The sequence below is a fragment of the Leuciscus leuciscus genome (assembly GCF_965113295.1).
Source record: "Leuciscus leuciscus genome assembly, chromosome: 1".
NCBI classification, from domain to species: Eukaryota; Metazoa; Chordata; class Actinopteri; order Cypriniformes; family Leuciscidae; genus Leuciscus; species Leuciscus leuciscus.
Genome location: NC_138725.1, coordinates 42,888,362 through 42,911,643, shown reverse-complemented (window position 1 = coordinate 42,911,643; position 23,282 = coordinate 42,888,362). Strand labels below are relative to the sequence as shown.

General features: G+C 37.4%; 2 protein-coding genes and 1 long non-coding RNA gene across 5 annotated transcripts; 1 reads left to right on the top strand and 2 right to left on the bottom strand.

Moving 5' to 3' along the window:
- Positions 1-699: 699 nt before the first annotated feature.
- On the top strand, positions 700-15,805 carry nprl3 (NPR3-like, GATOR1 complex subunit). Of its 3 annotated transcripts, none has more exons than XM_082189412.1 (14): positions 700-1,370; positions 1,588-1,657; positions 3,839-3,877; positions 4,756-4,888; positions 5,963-6,037; positions 9,132-9,285; positions 9,391-9,469; positions 10,105-10,242; positions 10,679-10,835; positions 11,934-12,040; positions 12,206-12,335; positions 13,306-13,495; positions 13,602-13,794; positions 14,567-15,805. In XM_082189412.1, the coding sequence occupies exons 1-14, from the start codon at positions 1,175-1,177 to the stop codon at positions 14,730-14,732; spliced, it is 1,827 nt and encodes a 608-aa protein (XP_082045538.1). In that variant the 5' UTR covers positions 700-1,174; the 3' UTR covers positions 14,733-15,805. The 3 variants fall into 3 exon arrangements, with proteins under 3 accessions (XP_082045538.1, XP_082045537.1, XP_082045539.1); XM_082189411.1 differs by having other exon boundaries at positions 9,388-9,469; XM_082189413.1 differs by lacking the exon at positions 3,839-3,877 and having other exon boundaries at positions 9,388-9,469.
- On the bottom strand, positions 1,658-4,798 carry LOC309514004. Its single transcript, XR_014211582.1, has 2 exons — positions 3,052-4,798; positions 1,658-2,821 (listed from the first exon to the last, which is right to left on the bottom strand). It is a non-coding gene; the product is annotated as an uncharacterized lncRNA (long non-coding RNA).
- On the bottom strand, positions 15,262-23,019 carry mpg (N-methylpurine DNA glycosylase). Its single transcript, XM_082189650.1, has 3 exons — positions 21,645-23,019; positions 16,584-16,788; positions 15,262-16,292 (listed from the first exon to the last, which is right to left on the bottom strand). Exons 1-3 carry the CDS (start codon positions 21,861-21,863, stop codon positions 15,880-15,882), a joined length of 837 nt encoding a protein of 278 aa, XP_082045776.1. The 5' UTR covers positions 21,864-23,019; the 3' UTR covers positions 15,262-15,879.
- Between the last annotated feature and the right edge of the window lie 263 nt (positions 23,020-23,282).

Below are 23,282 nucleotides of genomic sequence, written 5' to 3'. Positions count from 1 at the left end.
AACAACGGCCGAGGTCAGGATTTTTGTTAAATAATACATTAAATTTCAGTTTATTTTTCACCAAACCCTATCGTACCTACACCCAGAACACTTGGAATATACGACATGTGTCGCATGGGATCATTCTGTGATATTTTTGCGTCTTATTTTAAAAGCTTAAATGCTCGATTCACTGCCATGACTTTTTTTTATTTTTATTTTTTATTGTCCTTTTATGGTCCAAAAAAGAAAGAAAAGGGCATACGTCATTAGTAGAACAACAGTATGAGCCAGTTATGACTTAATTTACATTTTAGGGTGAACTATCCAGGGCATAAAACACTGTGTAGGGATCCTGACTCAGTCAACTTTAGAAGAAGAAAAAAACTTTATCGGGGCAACTCTTCGTGGACAATAGTAAAATTGGCAAAATTTAGGCTACTTTTTGAGTAACCGATATAAATAATTCAAACAACAGCATAAGTACTTTAGTATTATGTCAGTATTTGTAATTATATGGATTCTAATAGGCCTAGTTAAAAAAATTATTAATATTTTATGATGGATTTTCATAACTATAAATGTAAAAACATTAAAACAATATAGGTTATAGCTACATGAAAGGCATTTAAAAATGTATCGAAAAAAAATATTCAACCGTTTTATTTATTTATTTACGCAGGCATACATGCGGAACCATTGCATCCAGTCATTTGTATTTCTTCGGCGCACGTAGTGTAACACTAAACACTGACCTGCTAGGCGGTGACGTTGTATGTTTCAGTAAAGAATGACGTTTATTTATTTAGCTCTCCGTTTTAAACTGTCAGATTAGTTGCACATATTCAATGACGCCAGCTGGTGACTGATGGACAAGCCATTTTGGTGTACTATATCTAATGATACCATTAACTGGTTTGCGTCAGTGTTGTGCTTTTAGTTAGCTAGCAGGCTAACCGAACTTGTTATACTGCCATTATCTCCCATTTTCGTTTATGTCAGTTCTCTTTTCAGGTTATCAGAGATGCAGTTCATTAAGTGCATCGGATGTCTTACACTCATTCAGTTAAATTCTCATGCGGTACAACCCTTTAGCTGTCCAAACCTGTATTGTAAATGTTACATCGCACGTTATCAGGTCCAGCTGCAACCTTAATTCGATTGAGATTGTATTTACTTAATAATACGCGTCAGGATGTACAAGCAGTGGTCTCCAGATTTAAATTCAGATGCGAAGCTGATGTGGAAGCAGTCTGAATCCAGCCTGCAGCCAAATGGTGAAAAAACAAGTCCCATAAGCGTTATCCTAGTTAGCTCTGGCAGCAGAGGAAATAAACTGCTCTTCCGATACCCGTTCCAGAAGGTGTCTGAAAACACTTCATCAGCAGCATGTAAGTGTTCCTGCTTTATCTTCTGTGTGTCATCCTGGCGTTTGTACTGGGGACTGTAACATTTATGTCTGCATATGATGAGTTTTAACCTGACACTGCCACACCTGCTGTGATTGATACATTTTGACACATTTCTACTGTCAATCACTTTACTTTACACATGCAATATACACAAAGAATTGAACTTTTCAAGGTGTGTATTTTTACTTCATTAAAGCAAAACAGCGGAGTCCATATGTGTTGAATACATCAGGTGACTCTACGGAGGACCAGGATGGTGACTCAAGGTACTATGCAAAGCATTACTTTTCGACTTAAGTTGCTTTATAAGTGTGCATGTTGTTGATGTAAATGTGCTTTCTGCTAATACACTACATATGACCCAAATTATTCTGTTGTTGTCAGCATTTTTCTGCATGGGATAAACCCTAGTGGCATGTTAAGAAATCACCAGTGTCACCAGAGTTCATGATGTCCATTGTTGGATGTTTCTATGTTGGATGATTTTAGCTTGCTATCTGGATATTATACATTAGTGTGTGCTTATAAACCACAATATATGAATGGCCTGATCCAGAAACGTCATTAAACTTGACTATAAATTAACATGTTATATGTGATAGTTTCAGGTATGTGATTATAAAATGTTTTAAGCAGCATAAACATAATTTTCAAAGAAGTCTCTTCTGCTCGCCAAGGCTGCATTTATTTGATTAAAAATACAAAACAAACAGTTTTATGTTTGATCCCATACTGTTCCCATACTGTTCCCATACTTTGGGAGTAATAAAACATTTTTTTATTCTTTGATTAATAGAAAGTTCAAAAGAACAGCATTTCTTTTAAATAGAATATTTTGTAACATTATAAATGTATTTACTGTCACTTTTGATCAATTTAATGCATCATTGCTGAATAAGAATATTCATTTTTTTCATTTTTCCAAAAAAAAAAAAATTGTACGGACCCCAAACCTCTGAACGGTAGTGTATGATGTTACAAAAGCTTTCTATTTCAGATAAATGCTGTTCTTTTGAACTTTCTATTCATCAAAGAATCCTGAAAAAAGTGATACACAACTGTTTTCAACATTTATTATAATAAAGGTTTCTTGAGCAGCAAATCAGCATATTAGACTTATTTCTGAAGGATCAAGACTGGAGTAATGATGCTGAAAATTCAGCTTTGCCATCATAGGAATACATTACATTTTTAAATATATTCAAACAGAAAACAGTTCTTTTAAATTGTATCATATTTCACAATATTACTGTTTTTGTTTTTTAAATAAAATAAATGCAGCCTTGGTGAGCAGAAAATACTTATTTTAAAAACATTAAAAATCTTACCGAACTTTTGAACAGCAGTGTATAGTAGGCTACATTTGTATTATTATTATTATTATTATTATTATTACTACTAATATTATTATTATAGGCTAAATTATAACCCTTTTATAAGCCATTATAATGAACAAAAAATGCCTTACAACATCAGGTGTCCTTTCTGTTAACATATTATCACAAAGGACATCTAAATGATAAAGTTAATTTATTACGTTAAATGAAAAGACAAACAAATAATTAACAAACAATCACACTTTCAAAGGGCTAAATGTAGAATTCAGAAACCCTCGTTATTAGCGACACCGGTGGCCGTTAAGTGAACTGCAGCCAGCAACTTTTCGTGCACAGTGCACACCTAACGTACAAGAGACTGAACGTGATTCAAGGCTCTGAAATACAAAGAAGTTGGAAATACCTTTTCATAGATATCCTGACGCTGTCCACGCTGCTGAGAGCGACGGTTAGATGAATATGTAAATATGTGCTGTACAAAAATGACAGCGGTGAGAAAGCAGCAGTTTGCACGAGCTCTGCAATTCACCGGCATCATGTCAACAGATGAAGAAAATAAAATTATACTGTTATGATAGTTTGATAAGTATATTTGAGACCATAGACTATATAGATCTGGCTGAGACAATAGTTTGAATTAATCCATTTTCTTTGCATGAAACATTACAGTGCAGAATGGCTCTTTTGGCATTATCCTGACACGTTTGTTTCATGTGTCATAGAACTGAAGAGAGTCTCTCGGGATCGTCACATCCTTTTGATTTTTCCGTTAGAAACGCCCCGAGTCCATCGCATAAAAATCAGTCTACAGGCTTTCAGAGATAACCTAGGAAGTCGGGGAAGATTTCTTTAATGGGCATACATTGGCAATAAATAAAAGCGATTAATACATGACAATTCGTACATATAGCCCCTTAAACATTGTAACCAGAATTAAATATGTAAAAAGAAAACAAACTTAAATGTCCTGGATGATCAATCTTCAATCTTAAAATTTGGTTTGTTTTTGTCACCCCTATGTCATGCATCCTGCCAACTTGTCTGCTGCATTTTTTTCTTTCTTTTTTTCCTTTTTTTTCCTTCTTCTTTATGGCCCTATTCCCATTTCAGAGAACAAACTCCATTAACTGATGAACAGTTGGTAGCAGGGTAAGATTAAACCACCATTCTCTAAACCACCTCTCCTTTTTCCAGAGCACCACATCTTTGTTAATTTTTTCTTCCTGATAATTTGTCTGACATATATGTTCTGTTTTGGTCACACTTATATATATATATGCATTTAAATGGCAAATGCAATCTGTGAAATTTTGAGTAATTGTGATAGCTTCTGTAATTTATGTCAGTATCAGCTTAAATCAGGTCATGGATTTGAATAAGTTGCAATGGTACGATTATGATTTTGCTCTTACATTCATTGAAATTAATTGAAATACAGTACTGAGGGAATCACCTGAGATACGTTTGCAATCAAGAAATGCTATTCAATCAAATGTGGTACAGGTGATGGTCCTGCATTAATGCAATGCTCATGAACTCAACACATTTCAAGCCCTGTTTTCCTTTCTTTCTTTCTTTTCCCCTCACATAATTAAATGTTTGAATCAGACCACTGACTTTTGTGCCATGGGCCTTCTTGGGGTCTGTCTCACTCTAAAGGACCTTGTCTGAGTGGGTGAGCAATGAGGGATGAGGATATGAGGGATGAGGATATATACAGTGAGCAATATAAACTAGCAGATTCATCACTCTGCCAGAGGGAGACAATCACTCACTTATAAGTGCATTTTAAAGGTTTAGATCAGGGGAAAAAGTCCAGAGGCTTCACCAAATCATTTGCCCAAACACCCATCCCTTGTGAATCCCCTAGAAATATGTTTAGAGAGTGTATAATTCTCAGTGTTGAGTAGATTAGCACTTGAAATCCTATCAGACCCTCTGCCGTAATTGCACCCACTGATTTTAGTTTTACTCCTTCTGTGATGTCTCTTTTCTTTATTCCTCTTTTTATTCGTTTACCTTCAAAGGTTTTCTGATATTATTCTCGCCACCATCTTGGCTACCAAGTCTGACATGTGCGGCAAGAAGTTTGAACTAAAAATAGACAATGTGCGCTTCGTCGGACACCCAACTTTACTGCAGCTTCCGCATAGTATTCAGGTGAGACATACCAAATATCTTGTGAAATTTTATTGCAATTTAATATAACTATTTCTGTTTTAATATATTTTAAAATGTTATTTATTCCTGTGATGTTAAAGCTGAATTTACAGCATCATTACCCCAGTCTTCAGTGTCACATGATCCTTCAGAAATCATTCTAATATGATGATTTGCTGCTCAAGAAACATTTCTTATTATCAATGTTGAAAACTGTTATTAGTTTAATTAACTTAATAGTTGGTGGAAACCAAAATCCGATCAATTGAAAGAACAGCATTTATTTGAAATGGAAATCTTTTATAACATTATAAATGTCTTTACTGTCACTTTTGATGCGTCCTTGATGAATAAAAGTATTCATTTCTTAAAAGTCTTTCTGACCCCAGAATTTTAAACGATAGTCTGTACTGCGTTAGGTTAGGAAAGGATTTTGAACTGTGAAATTTGGCCATTTATTCCTCCCATAAATGGCTCAAATGTCTGAGCCGTCAGGAAGCTGCTGCATGAATGATGAGCTGCTGATAATATTGCAAAGGCACAACACACTACCATGATCACAGGCGAACAGCTCCACCTTCTGTTAGAGAGGAAATATGTTAGGAGACCACTATGCCAAGAAATTCTTTGCATTTGTTGAATGAGAATTTAACTTGCTTTACAGCAAAGATTCATAAAAAATAAACTCAAGCTGCAGATAAATTTAGAATTGATTCTGATTATAACATTATAACTTTATCTGTATGTTATCAACACAAAACTCTGTTATACTAACCTGCACAATGAAAGTATAATCTACATGCACACATCACATTTATTTCTCAAATATAGAAATATAATTGTCACAACTTATAAATAAGTCAATATTGTACTTTTTTAGAACTTGAACTGCAATACACTTAATGCAACATTCAATTCAATTAATTTACTGTAATATATGTAACTTTAAAATAAAACAAACATTATTTATCATTGCTCTAAAAATATCGTCATGTGTCTACTTTTTGAAAGACATGTTTAATAATAAAATTAGCTTAATCTAATTCTACTTATTAATGATATTCCTTTCCCCAGGGCTCCAAAACCGACCCCTCCCCCAAAAGAGAGCTGCCCACCATGATCCTGTTCAGTGTGGTTTTTGCTTTAAGGGTAAGAAAACATCATATTTAAATAAACTCTTAATGAAAACTGATATAATCTTTATATATATATATATATATATATATATATATATATATATATATATAAAGAAGTGTTTTCTTAACATTGCCACACTGCCTATCTATTCAGCTCCTGACGAACATTAATTATTATTTGAATTATCACTCGTTTAACCATGCATTACTATATCTCTGGAAGGCTAGTGTCTTTCAAACACATGAACACATCAAACACATAATGTGAATACAAATTCACATAATTTCATATTTACATAGAATGCAGGGATTCCCCAACTTTTTCGTCAGCTTATCCTCTTTCACCTAGTATATTCACCTAGTATATTCACCTAGTATATTCACCTAGTATATTCACCTAGTATATTCACCTAGTATATTCACCTAGTATATTCACCTAGTATATTCACCTAGTATATTCACCTAGTATATTCACCTAGTATATTCACTTGAAGTAACCCCTGCGATTTTCAGTTAATAAGTTACGGTTAATGGTTTAATGACATGCAGGTAAACAAACTAAACTATTTTAATTTGATTTTGTTTTTATTTTAGAATTATTTATTTTAATTTGACATTTTTACGATTTAATTACTTAATATCTTAAAACCACTGTTTGATATGTTGGCCCCCAAAGATATAAAGGTACACTTAAAATATGTGACTATCATGGCATTAGTGTTTTGTTCTAAATTAAGATTCAAAATGTCAGTGTCAGTCTGAGTGTATGCTTGATAAAGGACTGGACATCTATGTGAACTAAGAGGGAAAAAATCATAATTTTGATTGATCATTGTTTAATATGCATTGCAACAACAACAGAAAGTATTCATTTTTAATACAGAATACTTTTTGGAGCCCCTGCATAGTGAACCAGCTGTTTGTGAGGATATGTGAGGTCAAGAGTTTCTCAGAAAGGGTGTGGATTTTGATAAGCCTCCAGTGTGCTGTCTATCAGACAGCCTAACAGGGAGGCGGGACTCAGTTCTCCTCACAATCAGACCACACATGATCAGACCCACCCTGGTGCCACCATGACTTAACATGGCAGAGCCCTGAGTCAAAGCTCCAGCTGCAGCAAACACACACTCACCCTCCTATCAGTTCTCCAGCAATGCCCACTCCCTTTACTCGGGACCCTCCCTCTGTCACACTGCCCACCATTAGTCTGCAAATTTGCCATATGGGCACATTTGAAACAAGAAAATATTCTGTAAAATATTAGGTTGTTAAAGGGTTGTATTTTTGGTTGAGTTATTCTTTATGCCCCCTTAAAAATATCAAAATGTAGAAATGAAAAACATGTTAATCACACAAAAGGTGTGTATTCATGTACTGTATTTTTGTGGACTAAATAGTAATTTGTGGAATAATGTGTACATTTAGATTTAACTGGAACGTTTTAAATTATAATTAGATTATATACACTTCAGATTTTAACTTTAAGAGGTTTAATAAAGGTTTCTTGTCATCTATAATCGTGTACCTGCAGTACACTCACTGCACATGCACTTTGCAAATATTAGGGGAGAAAAAATATATATTTATTTTGTTCCTTGTGAACAGTAAAAAGGAAAAGGAAAAAGGAAAAGGAAAAAATTAACAAAAGGCCAATCAAGACAGATATATATATATATATATATATATATATATATATATATATATATATATATATATATATATATATATATATATATATATATATATATATATATATATATATATATGTATGTACTATTTATATTAATATTTGTTTCATAAAGTTTTGAGAATTTTTATTTAAGTTTAAAGTTAATGACTCAAAAATGTTGGAATGCATGATTTTGATGGGTATTAAGGAAACAGTTTTATTAAAATATACAATTATGCCAAATTTGTCTTTTTTAAAAATGTCGTCTTTTTAATGAGGCATTTTTTTTTTTTTTTTTTGCATAGTTTGACATTTTTTTTATTTGTCCCCAAAAAATAGAAAATCATCACCAGTGTGGGGGAAAGTTACTTTTAAAAGTAATTCATTACAATATTGTGTTACTTTTTAAAGTGAATTTCTTTTTAAAGTGTGAATGACTTTTTATGGAAAGTAATATGTTACATTATTTTAGCATTACTTTTCTCTGCTTGTTTGATTATTATTATTATTTTTTTAAATAACCAAAACAAAAGTTCTATTTTTGGCAAATGTAAAGCCCCTTTAACACCAAAAGTGGAAATGAATAAGCCTCAGGCTGAAGGAAATGCTAATTCTTCCCTGTAAAGTAGACGGCGCAGCTCAAACAAACCCTTCAGCTGTGCTGCCATTCTGGATCACAGAAGAATAGGACGCAGGAGAAGAAAGTTTAGCACTTTTACTTTAGCAGTAAAAAAAAAAAAAAGAAAAAAAAGAGAGAGAGAGAGAAAGAAACACGTATGTGATGTTTATCTAAAGTCATTTTTGCTGTTGAATTGGATCGTCGAATGTCAGCAGAAAAGACATTGGCCAATAAAGTGAGATTAAATACATAAAGTATATTTGTGTTATTTACCAAATTTAATTATTGCGGGTTTGCGTAATATTCTGAGTTCGCATTTTACTCTTTTTGTTCATTATGAGGAGTACTGAATCTGTTTTTGTGCATAAATGAGTAATGCTCACATTTAGTCGAACTACAATAAGCATCATGTTCACACACGGCGCACACAACGCCTCTGCACTTACTCCTGATTTGTCTCAACGTGGGGACAGGAGAGGTGTCAGTCAATACATGGGAAAACAAAGTAACTTGTGTTGTTTGAAATAGTAACTTTAAAAGTTTAATTTTGAAAGCAATGTGTTACTTTACTAGTTACTTGAAAAAAGTAATGTGATTACGTAACTTGCATTATTTGTAGTACGTTACCCTCAACACTGCTCCTCATAGAAAAGGTTTATTACTATTGAAGTCATTGTACGTATGAATAAATGCATTTTTAATGCAATTTGGAATAAATTCATAGACAAGCACAAACAATGAGTTTCATGTCATTGACCCACTCATTAAATAAATAATAACTGTTTGTCTCGCTGTCATCTGTGTTTCCACCTTCTACAGGCCAATGCAGATGCGTCAGTCATCAACTGTATGCATAACCTGTCTCGTCGCATTGCCATAGCCCTGCAGCACGAGGAGCGCAGATGCCAGTACCTCACCAGAGAGGCCAAGCTCATGCTAGCAGTGCAGGACGAGGTCACCACCATGACTGAGAGTGAGACATCCCGTTCCCTTGAGATGTGCAGCGTTTGTCCTGCTAATATAATCACTGAAGGTGTTACATGATTTTCACCATGACATTTACCTGTCATTATAGCAGACGGCACCCCACAGTCGCCGTTTCGCCAGATCCTTCCCAAGTGTAAATTAGCTAGAGACCTAAAGGAGGCCTATGACAGGTGAGTAGTGTTACGTTAACCGTCATTTACCCATTCCTATCATTGGGTTGATAACATTCTTATCAGCAAATGTCCCTTTGATTTTAGGGGTATTAGGTTATGGTTAGGAGTAGGAAAATGGATGTTTAGGGCAATAATTGTTCAAAAGGAACATGTCCTGCTGGGCTAAATCATGCAGCATGTTGTGTTTCAACACTGTTAATGATGCTTTAACTTAAATTCTTATGCATGAAATATATAATTTTCATATATGAATAAATGTTGCATACAGTTGTATCCACCTTATTTGTAATGTAAGAGTGGATGCGTCCATTTGTAACTTAAATGTGCAAGGCTTCCAGTTTCAGTCCGTTTTGCTGCTTGATATTGCAAAGTGGTATTTATTGTCATATTTTAATCACAAACACGCTGGTTTGTAAACACACCATTTACTGCTCTTTGTTTGTTGTTCCTTTAGTTATTTCCCTATAGCGTCTAATGAATCAGAAGTCTCGCATATTTCACGGAATATAGCTTCCGCTTTGCAAAATTAAGTGGACCGACAAACATATTTGACTTGTGTCTCTATTCTTAACTGAAAGAAACACTCTTGTAATTTCTGTAATGTAACCTTATAGACTGTGTATTGTTTTCAGTCTCTGCACAACCGGAGTTGTTCGGCTTCACATCAATAACTGGCTTGAGGTCAGTTTCTGCCTTCCACACAAAATCCACCGTGTAGGAGGGAAACACATCCCACCAGAGGCTCTTGAGCGCAGCCTAAAGGCCATTCGGTGAGTTACAGCATATATCCAACATGTTTTGCAACATTTTAAAGTCACATGCCCTCATCATCATGTTGCATTTGATTCAGCAAGTTGCTGATATTTTCTTGAAAATAAAAACAGCTAATTTGCTTTTTCTAAAACTTTTTCTTTCTTGTTTCATGCAAGCAAAAGGGGTGTTTACACTGAGTAATGGGATATAGTATTCCTCAGTGTGCTTTGTTATAAAGTGCTATTTTTGGCAAATATAGTAATTCAATTCATCCATCTATTCTTTGTGCACAGTATGTATACTATTTACTTCAGCAATAGTATGGTAATATGCTAATCTGACAATAGACTTAGTCTCCCCTGCCTTTTTTTGCTTGCATGATCAAGTGCACTTGCTATTTGGCCAGAGTTTAGTTTGAACTGCAAGTATTGTTGTGGTGGTGTGCCCCTGTAGGCCGTATCACGCACTGCTGCTGCTGGACAGTGAGAAGGCCTTGCTGGCTCAGCTCCCTCTGGACTGCTCTCCTGCTCTAGTGCGCCTCATCAAGACCTGCTCAGCCGTCAAGAACTTGCAGCAGCTGGCTCAAGACGCTGACCTGGCTCTCCTGCAGGTCAGTGACTATATGACACTTCTATCAGCCATGTCCTTTTTTCATGTTTTCATCTTCTCTTTGGTTTGACAAAGACAAGCTCTAGTTTTAGTCCTGGCAAAAATAAAATGAAGAGTTACTTTCCACGTAATAGCATTTGTTTTTGTTATAGTTAGTCTTATACTGCCACCTAGTGGACAGAAAATAACTCTGTTGTAATGGCATTATGTTCTGGATAGACTATATATAAAACAGTGGTTTTTAACCTTTTTGACTGTAATATTTATTGTCCACATCATTATTTAAAAGCCTGAGACTCATAGTTAATGGATTACTGGTTAAGGATAAAATAAAATGTAATTATTATTATTATTACAAATTCTGCTCAATAAAATATTTTAGCGCTTTGCATAACTAGAAAAATGCATATTCATTATAAAAATTGTTTTACGATTTATTAATTTACATGACCTGTAATCCAGGTCCAGAAATCACACTTTTACCTATAGGATACACAGTTTTCTAGTAATATGGGAATCCTGTTTCTTCGCAGAAAAGTAAAATAGTTTTTGAAAGGTTGAATTAAAGTAAGAAATCTCTTGATTTGTAGTTGTTTTGGCTTATTTAAAATAATTTAACCCTCCTAATGCATTCGGGTCTGTTTTGACCCGCAAGAGGTACATCATTTGTTTGTTTTTTTAAATTAATAGTTTTTAGTACGAAAATTTACGAAAAATTGTGTTACGACTGTCAAAATACACATAATTTATTTTTTAAATACAAAATGTAGGAGTAAATGTAGGATATAAATGTAGGATATAACCATTTCAACTAAATTGTTACACCTTTTGCGTTCGGGTCCGTTTTGACCTGAAAGTGAACTGTGACTTTATATATATATATATATATATGTAATTAGTCTAGACATTGATTAGTTAGATTTGTCTCAAATTACTTCTGTAAAATACATTTAACTTCTTTCCTACACTTCCCTCTTGCGCTGCATTTTGTTTATAAGCCTGCTTGCTCGTACGCACACAATATTTCTGAAATTAAAATAAAATGGCAAATTCATTTACCAACTGTATTTAGATCAGACACTTACACTGCCTCCCACAGGTCTTCCAGATAGCTGCGCATTTGGTGTACTGGGGTAAAGCCATCATTATCTACCCTCTCTGTGAGAACAACGTGTATATGCTCTCTCCCCATGCAAACATCTGCATGTGAGTATGTGCTTTCTAGAAAACCAATCGAAGCTCTTTTGCATTGTCAGTGTTGATGCACACACTGTAAAAAATCTAACTTTAATTAAATTAAAGTTCTTCTAATTCCTTCAAAATACCTCTCTGCAGACATTAATCGTGATTTTTGTGTCTTCCTCCCCCCAGCTACTCTCCTCTGGCTGATGAGTTCGCCCTCCAATTTCCAGGTCATGACCTGCCTTCCATGTTAGCCAAGTTCTCACTTCCTGTATCTCTGTCGGAGTTCAGGAATCCATTGGATGCCCCTGTGCATGAGGTTAGTGTCGTAAGCCACAATTTGACCATCTCAGACAAACAACAAGCAGGAAGTCATTCCTTGTCAATGGAGAGTAGTACAGGAGCATTGTGGAGATTAGAACATATTTGAATGTGGAATTTTCTGACATTTCTGATATATAAAATAACTAAAATGTTATTCTTTAAAATTAAAATTTCTGTAAAAAAAATTATGAATAATTATGTCAAAAAATAATTATGTTATAATTAATTATATACGTTGGTTGATGAGCCCTAGAAAACCTTCTCTGTTTCTTTCAGACGTTTAGACCTACTATGTTTTTCTTTCAGAAGTTTAGACTTTAGTCAGGGTAGGCTCCACATTGGATGAAAATGAGGCTGTGAGGGAAAAACATAGTCTTTCCAATGGCGTGTGCTTTATAAAGGCCCTAGATCACATGTAACTTTCAAAACTCGCCACTTTCTAAACTGTTTTTTAGAGTTTTTGTCTACTGAAAGTCTTTTGGAAAGATGTTTCGTCAGCTGAACAATCTGCTATTAAATAATTACAGTCCATTGAACACTCTGAACACACAGCGTACTCTCCGTATTTACGATTCTTTGTAGCCTTTAGCCACTGCCTACAATGCGCTGGATCCTTCACTGGAAACCGAAAGTACTTCACTCTCGCTGAACGTTTAATCTTTGAATTCTTGCAAAGGAAACAATACAAGTCGACACCATTGGGATTAAAAGTTTGCTAAGTATTTCCTACTAAAGCAAGGAGGTATTTGACTCTGGTCAAGCATATCTATAACAGACTAGTGGGAGTGGCCTTCGACGGAAACATGCCCAGTGCATTATGGGAGTTGCAGTTATTACATTTTTTTCACCTTTTTTACTGTATAGACAGCCAAATTTGATTGAAAGCTCTTTTTGCCAGCAGGGAAGTACCCCTTTAAGGCTTGTAGATGAAGTAATTATTGTTACCATTATGTGTATCTGAGCAGGCCCAGCTCATCCAGATGGTGGTATGGATGCTCCAGCACCGGCTGCTGTTTCAGATCCATACGTATGTTTATCTAATGGTCCCGCCCACTGAGGAGGAGCCTGGTCTGCGGGAGGAGGAGCCACCCATAGTCACACGCGTTACAGGCCGAAGTCTGAGCACTCCCAGTGCCCTGAGCTTCGGCTCTCCCAGTATGTAACCCAGTTAACCACAACACCACAGACACTCACATGAGAGAAGAGACAAAATAAATAATCCAATAAAGTCTCAGTAGTTTCTCTCATTTTTTCTCTGCAGCAAGTAGCGATGACATGACCCTGACGAGTCCCAGTATGGAAAACTCCAGCGCTGAGCTGCAGACCGGAGGAGACTCTCCTCTCAATAAAAGAATGACGGAAACGCTTCTGGCCAGCCTGACCGAACATGAGCGGCAGGCCATACTCCGTGTCCCAGCGGCACAGAACCCAGAGGATCTGCGCTTGTTTGCCAGGTGACACTGTTTTTTTTAGAGCTTGTGTTTTTATCTCAAACGTGACTTTGTTCTGAACAGTAGGTACGTTTTCATAAGTTTGCACTCATTTTCATCTTTCAGAATGAATCCATTCCAATTTCTGATTCTGAAAGTTGTTTATATTGAACCCTAAACACTGCAATTCGATTCACATATTTGTTTACGTGTGCATTACATGTATTCCAAACTAAATTTCAGCACGTGCAGTGATCAGAATCAGACAGAATGGACCGATAATGTCATCTGAGCTACAGTACCGACAGCATAAATGTAGATTTTGCCTTGATGACACATCTAATATGAATGCTTGCACATGTGTGTTTTTTTAAAACAAATATTTAGTCTGACTCTCATCCTCTGACTAGGGCTGCATTTCCCAAATGCATCGTGAGCCTATGTAGATTGCAGAACTTTTTGGAAACGCAGCCCAGTTCATAAGTTGCGAGACATAAATAAAGATATGCACATTTATAAGACGTAAAATGTAAATGTGTGTCACGGCACTGCACATGTGCACTTGGTATTTTTTAATCCAATTGAGAAAATAGTCAGATTCAGGCGTTTACGTGCTTATATTTGTCCTGTTTATTGGATTATTTATGGTCTACAACACCTTTTCCAAACCGATCAAGATTTACCTCGGATTGAGCTCAATCGCATCGATTTAGGTGTTTACATGAAGTCCAATCAGTCTTATTTTAAATCGATTATTTGGATGCATATTAATGTAGCTCGTGTTGTCTTTCTTTAGGCTTCTGCATTCCTTCAGAGGCCATCATCACCTGGAAGAGATCATGTACAATGAGAACATGCGTCGCTCGCAGCTGAAAACTTTATTCGACAAGTTTCGCAGTGTTTTAGTCATAACCAACCATGAGGACCCCATCATCTCTCTGTTCCAGTCTCCACCAGAGTAAACGGATCAGTCAGCTCGCCGTGAGACTGAGGACGGCGTGACGTGTTTGCTCATCATCAGTGGCTTAAATAACCTAATTCAGGAGCAAAATGTGTTCTGCTGCAACAAAATAATGACCTGCTCAGTTTCAGAAGAGGCTTATGCCTCGCATAATCTACTGTAAATAACTGTGTTGACCAAAGATTTTTATGTTGTCATGATTTTACCTCATAAGTGGTTGATTTTAATAAATGATTCAGGGGTCGTGATGTACAGTTCATCCTCGGGCAGCCATTAAATGGATTGTTTAAGTATTCCACCCAAGCATCTCCTATTTTGATATCGTTCCCTGATGTGATATATCATCTCCTCAAGCAAACAAGACCAAAAACACATGCCATGATGGTAATTCCAGACTATAAGACTGCATGCCCTGAAGACTCCAGTGCGGAGAAACCGAGATCGGGAAGAGAAAGAGAAAAAAAGGGGATTGTAATTGCTATGAGGTGCAAATGGTTTTCCAAACATCTGTAAAATCAATGAGCACCAGGAATAACAAGACTATTTATTAAATAAGAAACATGATGTTACAAAAACCAGACCTGTTCAGATATCAAACTCCAAGGAATAGTTCACTCAAAAATGACAATTCTCATTATTTACTCGCCCTCATGTCTTTCCAAACCTGTATGATTTTCTTCTGTAGAAGCTTGTGATTTTTGCTGCTCTTTTTTTGTTCTCAATACACTAAAAGTGAAGCTTTCAAGCTCCAGAAAAGAGGAAATGATAACCATAATAGATTTGTGTGCTATATTCTCAGATGGCTTTGTGAGGGCAGTTAAGAAAATTATTGGTGAATAAAGACGTAAACTTCAGCCTTTTGCTCACACATTATTATGTGGCTTTAGAAGACTATAGAGACCAGCATTTAGAATATACTTACATTATATAGAGAATATAAAGCACAACCACTTTATGATACTTTTCGTCGTTTTTTGCGTTAAACGATCCCTGGTCACCATTTATTTTATTATATGAAAAAGAGCAGCTTGGACATTCTACTAAACTTCTCCTTTTCTGTTCTCCAAAAAAACATACACGTTTAGAACAACATGCGAGTGAGTAAATGATGACAATCTCTTTAAAGAGAAAGAACAACATGAAGACCTTCAGGAGACTGTCTTTTGCGAATCAGTGGAGGATTGTGAATGCATCTGACGCTCTGCGTCTCTGTTCAGGACGCTCACACATGGGTGTCCTCTCAGGTAGAAGCGAAGCGGTTTGGTTGCCCATTCCCCATGAGACTCAACTCCGATCCGATGGGCCGACACCACCTCTCCAGCGGGAACAGTCTCTCGCTCTGGGTCTTTCTCAAGCCACACCTCGGTATCAGTGGCCAGATCCCTGCGGTCGAAGCAGCGCTGTACATCTAGCGCTTGGCACAACTTGGACGGGCCATTGCAGAGCTCTTTGTCCTTAAGGGTTTTGGCTCCAACTTTGCGTTTGGCTGCTCGCAGGCCCCTCATGACGTCATGACCGCTCAAAGGCTCCAGCGAGCGCAAAAGCACGGCCGCCCCCTCCCCTGCACACACACATAGTAGAGTAGTTAGCAAGGCTCCTCACTGTCTCCTTCCTGTTGGCTTGTGTCTTTGTGCGTGTGTATGCTCCAACCTTTCTCTAGGTTTATGTAATGTGCCAACTCGACCTATAATGAGAAACAGTTGGAGAGAAGCAAAACGGCAGCAAAACAAAACACTTGTTTCTTGCTTAACTAGCGATGCGGGATCTGTGGTTACAGCCTTCCGGCTCCATCTCCTGTAAAACCTTTTTCCTATGTGCGTGTGGTCAATTAGAGTGGATTTTTGAGCCTCACCTTGGCTGGAGATGTTCATGCAGAGGTAGATGCCGTAGATGGGATAGACATAGATGGTTCCAGGCTTCATGAACATTGCAGTGTTCCTCTCTGTGCGTTTTCCCCCCGCTGAGTGGGACGCCTTGTCCTCCCCACCCAAATATGCTTCGGTTTCCACAACCCTTGCTCTGAGCTCAGTGCCATCAGTTAGCTTCCTCACCAACACCTAATAAACACAGAAACCAGATAACCTGCAAAAACACCATCTGTACAGTCATCTTATATCCAGCAGGTGGTGCAAATGTGCCAATAAATTATAACGACTGAGACTAGCATCACATGGTAACAGTTGGTGCTGGCTAATGATATGTAAAATCTTGTTGCTTTTTGAGTAAAGGTGGACTATTGTTTTTCTAAACGACTGGGTCTATGATTGTTCTTGATAGTTTATAAAACATACACAAAAAAATACATGTTCATAAGTTTGGGGTCAGTAAGATTTTTTGAATGTTTTTAAAAAGAAGTCTCTTCTGCTCACCAAGGCTGCAAAAATACATTAAAACCATAATTTTGTGAAATATTATTGCAATAAAAATAAAAACTGTTTTCTATTGTAATATATCAAAACTGAATTTTCAGCATCATTACTCCAGTCTTCAGTGTCACACGATCCTTCAGAAATCATTCTAATATGATGATTTAAAACATTTTTGATTATTAGCAATGTTGTGCTGCTAAATATTTTTGTCAAACTGATCTTTTTTTCCCAGGATTCAGAAAGTTGAGGGAAAAAACAGCATTTATTTAAAATATAACTAAAATATAACTTTTCTGTTTGACATTTTTTATGACAAAGCAAGGTTGGTTCAGGTTGTAAAATGTCATAGGTTGTGACTCCCCAAAAACCTAATAATACTGATATATTTATTTTTTACTTTTAATTTGAAAAACTTTTTTTTAATGCGTAAAATGTTTAAAGGTGTAAGAACAATATATTACATTATATTTTTAGAGTCATGTAAACTTTATGTAAAGTTTTTCAAAACCATACATGAATACAAAGTCTGCATTTTTTAAGAACTTGAGATTTGTGTTTTAAACTAGAAAACTAACCATCAAAGCACTAACACACTGTGTGACACTCTAAAGTCTGTGTTCAATCAAAGTGGGTTCACTTGGTTCACTTATCATTTGAAAGGTTGCTTAAAATGTGCTAAAAGATGCTACAGCCAGTCACGCAGGGAGGTAGAGCAAATACAAGACAGCTGTGAACGATGTTTATGCAGTGAGCGCGACAGAGTGTGAAAGCCACAAGTGTCACCTTCTCCAATCTGGCTGCAGGCTGTCACGCTGGACGAGTGCTTGGTCACACCGAGCAACCTATTATGGGTCAGACCGGATACCCTTCAACATGATAATGGCTTTTCATGCTTCTCATTACACCCCCTTATTTACACACTGGTAAACTGAAAACAAACAAGGGCATACTTTGTGCTGGTTAAATCAACCTGAAACTCGGCACTGTCATGCAACGATGTGGCTAATTTTATTAGAGTAGCCTCGATGGTTTCAGCAGCCTTCTTTCCACTTTAAACCTCATTAAAATGCAAATTGGGCCTCTCTGTGTCCGGTCGAGTCTATTCTGTGCTCTGCATTCTGCATATAACTCTGTCATTCAAATGGTTCCATGAGGTTAAGCTGTATTTCAAGTGTTCACAGTGTAGCACAATTGATATGCTGTCTGCAGTCAAGACAGGGAGTCATTAAAAAACTAGAAGCCAAAGTGATTCTCAACTTTATATCTAAATTAATATGATATATATATATACAGTGAGGAAAATAAGTATTTGAACACCCTGCTATTTTGCAGGTTCTCCCACTTGGAAATCATGGAGGGGTCTGAAATTGTCATCGTAGGTGCATGTCCACTGTGAGAGACATAATCTAAAAAAAAAAAATCCAGAAGTCACAATATATGATTTTTTAACTATTTATTTGTATGATACAGCTGCAAATAAGTATTTGAACACCTGTCTATCAGCTAGAATTCTGACCCTCAAAGACCTGTTAAGCCTGGTTCACACGGGACGATTTTAAAATTGTCGGACGATTTTCCAAACCTGAGAGACCCCACACACGGGGATCAAAAAATCACGGGTCTAACAGTTTTGGTCGTACAGTGTGTGGTGCGCAGCCACACGGCAAACTCAACACATCACACACGAACCGATTTGACTCCCGAGCATTCTCAGGTCAGACGGGAAATCGCGCAAAATACCTCGAGATCAAACGTGACTTCAGAGTAAACAATCATGGCGGACGAAGAGGATGCAGTGGCAATAGTTTGTAGTTTGTTTTTAACCGGAAAAAAAACGTTATCAAAAGAAAAGGCGATGATCTCTGACGTCCACCGGACTTTCTGGTCCGTGATGCCGCCGGCTGTTTTGATTATATTTCCCGGTGTTTCCTCGCCGCCTCGTCACCTCGCTTTCTGATTGGCTACACTCCACAGTCCACAGGCTGTTTGCTCGGGAGACACCACACACGAGAAGAAATCGGGCCAAATAAATCCAACATGTTGGATATCCCCGATTTGAGATCGGAGCGGTCCCGACGTCCTTCCGAGCAGACGAGATCAGCCTTAACACACCACACACGGCAGGAATATCTGATCAGATTATTTTACGATAATCGGAGCATCCTTGAGATTGTCGGAAGGAGTGAATCGGGGCTAAAATCGGCCTAATTATCCTGCCGTGTGAACCAGGCTTTAGTCTGCCTTTAAAATGTCCACCTCCACTCCATTTATTATCCTAAATTAGATGCACCTGTTTGAGGTCGTTAGCTGCATAAAGACACCTGTCCACCCCATACAATCAGTAAGAATCCAACTACTAACATGGCCAAGACCAAAGAGCTGTCCAAAGACACTAGAGACTAAATTGTACACCTCCACAAGGCTGGAAAGGGCTACGGGGAAATTGCTGTTGGAGCAATCATTAGAAAATGGAAGAAGCTAAACATGACTGTCAATCTCCCTCAGACTGGGGCTCCATGCAAGATCTCACCTCGTGGGGTCTCAATGATCCTAAGAAAGGTGAGAAATCAGCCCAGAACTACACGGGAGGAGCTGGTCAATGACCTGAAAAGAGCTGGGACCACCGTTTCCAAGGTTACTGTTGGTAATACACTAAGACGTCATGGTTTGAAATCATGCATGGCACGGAAGGTTCCCCTGCTTATACCAGCACATGTCAAGGCCCGTCTTAAGTTTGCCAATGACCATTTGGATGATCCAGAGGAGTCATGGGAGAAAGTCATGTGGTCAGATGAGACCAAAATAGAACTTTTTGGTCATAATTCCACTAAATGTGTTTGGAGGAAGAAGAATGAGGAGTACCATCCCAAGAACACCATCCCTACTGTGAAGCATGGGGGTGGTAGCATCATGCTTTGGGGGTGTTTTTCTGCACATGGGACAGGGCCACTGCACTGTATTAAGGAGAGGATGACCGGGGCCATGTATTGCGAGATTTTGGGGAACAACCTCCTTCCCTCAGTTAGAGCACTGAAGATGGGTCGAGGCTGGGTCTTCCAACATAACAATGACCCGAAGCACACAGCCAGGATAACCAAGGAGTGGCTCTGTAAGAAGCATATCAAGGTTCTGGCGTGGCCTAGCCAGTCTCCAGACCTAAACCCAATAGAGAATCTTTGGAGGGAGCTCAAACGCCGTGTTTCTCAGCGACAGCCCAGAAACCTGACTGATCTAGAGAAGATCTGTGTGGAGGAGTGGGCCAAAATCCCTCCTGCAGTGTGTGCAAACCTGGTGAAAAACTACAGGAAACGTTTGACATCTGTAATTGCAAACAAAGGCTACTGTACCAAATATTAACATTGATTTTCTCAGGTGTTCAAATACTTATTTGCAGCTGTATCATACAAATAAATAGTTAAAAAATCATACATTGTGATTTCTGGATTTTTTTTTTTTTTAGATTATGTCTCTCACAGTGGACATGCACCTACGATGACAATTTCAGACCCCTCCATGATTTCTAAGTGGGAGAACTTGCAAAATAGCAGGGTGTTCAAATACTTATTTTCCTCACTGTATATATATATATTGTAAAAATGGACAAATCTTATTTTATTGGAATATTGCAGTGTTTATTTTAAATGATTTATCCGTGCACATCACAATTTTTTTAATTCATGTGCCCTCAATAATCCTTAAAACAAAATAACTCCCCCCTCCCTCTTGTAGTGGCATCTCTTCTCTGATGATGTGTTTACTGACAACCTGTCACTCACATAAGATCGACCAATAGCAAACCACAACCAGCCAATGGACAAAATTAAATCCCGCCCTACATTTTGTTCTTGTTCGAGAAGCTGTTTCACTCTGATGTCACAATAGGGAAGAAAAAAACTTTCACAACTTGTTTCATGCCGATTTTAACAGAATTTATAAGCATTCATGTATTAGTTCCAACACAATTTTGTTGCATTACAGAAAATGTGTCTTCCATCAAGTCAGAATTGGGCTTCTGAACACTGACTCTTGCCAAGGAATGAGTATGTGCTTGGGATGTTGCTCATTTCTGGGTGTCACTCCATGATTTCATCACAGTTTCTGTGAATAATTGTTTACAGGCTTGGGGTAAATGTTTCTGTCTTTTGACAGGAGACAGCTCAGGATTACACTCTTAACACTTTCCTTCATACTCTATGATAGAAATAAGATATGAATATGATGATGCCATTTCTGACCATTTGAATGTAATAGAGCCTAACTAATATTACGTTAAACATTTAAAGCAGGACTTTAATGCCATTTGTGTTCCATCTGCATTCCAGTGATATACCTATAGTGCTGATATAATTAACAAGAATATATATATAAAAAAAGGCAACTAATAATATTAGAGAAAATTAGAGACAAATATTTTGTAATAGTTTTAGTTAACAATAACAACAATGCCTGACACTTTAGGAACGTGATTTCTTGAAAGTTCAGCAGTAACCTTTTCATAGGAGGTGATTTCTGAGATCGGACCCTTCACCCTTCCCTCAGCTTACCTTACCGAGAAAGGCCTTCGCCAGATCAACGCAGGACTGATGGAAGAAGCTGTCACTCAGTCTGACGGGGTCTTTCATTGAGAAATAAGGGCTGAGATGATGATGATGACCCGCGGTGTTCGTGTCAGACTGACGTGTCAGACTGAGTCTCTTGGGAGGTTCACCATCGGCAGATTCTGATTGAGGTAATGATAAATTCTTTCTCTTCCGTGTTGTCATTATAAATATTACAAAACATTAGGCTATATTTTCCCCCCAAACCATACGTTTATTCCAGTCTTTATATCTATCTATCTTTTTTTTTTACTTTACTTTATACTTAAATGCTAAATAAAATAAGACCAAAAAGCACGCAGGGATAGCATAATGTCGCTTTTATAGGTAATATAGCATATACTAGCAAAACTGCAACATGTTCCTATGTGCGGATTATTTTGAATAAGTATAACTGCGGTCTTGGGGGGGGGGAGACAGTTAAGGAGTATGCTGCCGCTTCTGTGATTAGTAGATGTTATGTTGAATACGGAGTTGCAGCAGCTTTAACAAATTCCTTCAGTTCAGTTTCACCAGCAGCCCTGGTTTGTTTACATTTAGCAAGCACAAAGCACTCTGGGATACTTAAAGGGCCAGTTGCGTTTGTGTGACATTTAGTTGCAGAACAACTGAGTTGTTGGTTTGTAGTTGTTTTGATTGATTTTCAGATGAAATAAGGTGCAAGTATTTTTCCCACTTCTCCCACAAAAGTTTATCACCCATAGAAATGAGTATAACTTTTGGCAATGATTAAAATGACAGTCACATTTTCCCCTTCCTTGCCACCAAGAAGATCTATTTAGGTGCATGAAAATGATGTCATGACCAACACAGGTCCTGTTTACACCTGTTATTGAAATGCGATTGGGTCGACCGGATCACAAGTAGACAAGGGAGACACAAAACCGTTTTCACCTGGTATTTTAATCTGTCATTTTTGTCCACTTTCAACCACTTCTGTCCTGATTTCTTTGAGGGGAGGGGCTATGGACAGGTAAATGTTTTTCAGATATTTCGAACTAATGGACAAAATAAGCTCACGCAATTTATATATGAACACGACCGGAGTCGATGGAAAAAATACAGAGATCAGCAGCTTTCGTTTCTGCTCTGACAGTCGCCGAACGCTGTGAATGTGTCAGAAATCAGGAATGGTGAGAGAACATTGTGCTTGGTATGTTTTTTGTCTTCAAATCAAACTTGGATCTTTAGCTGACAAAGCTTAAATCCTGTCTGGATAGCACGCTTCCCATACTGTTTATGCGTTAGGTCAGTAGGCTAAGAGCAGTCTTTTGTGGCTGTTCGAACACATTCCACCACATCAGCGTTTACTCTACGAAAGCAATCCGGTCAAATGCGTTTTCGACTACCTAGGAAACTGGTCGAAAGTTGACAAGCTAAAAACATTTTAGACCCCATTTACACCTTAGCGTCGTCCACTTGTGATCCGATCGACCAAACCACATCTTAATAGCAGGTCTCAACAGGGCCACAATCTCATGGCAATTCATAACTTTTTACGTTTTGGCAAATTGGTGGCCAATTTATATGAATTATACCATCTCAATCATACATTTTCGTACTATCAAATTGCGCCCCAGTGAC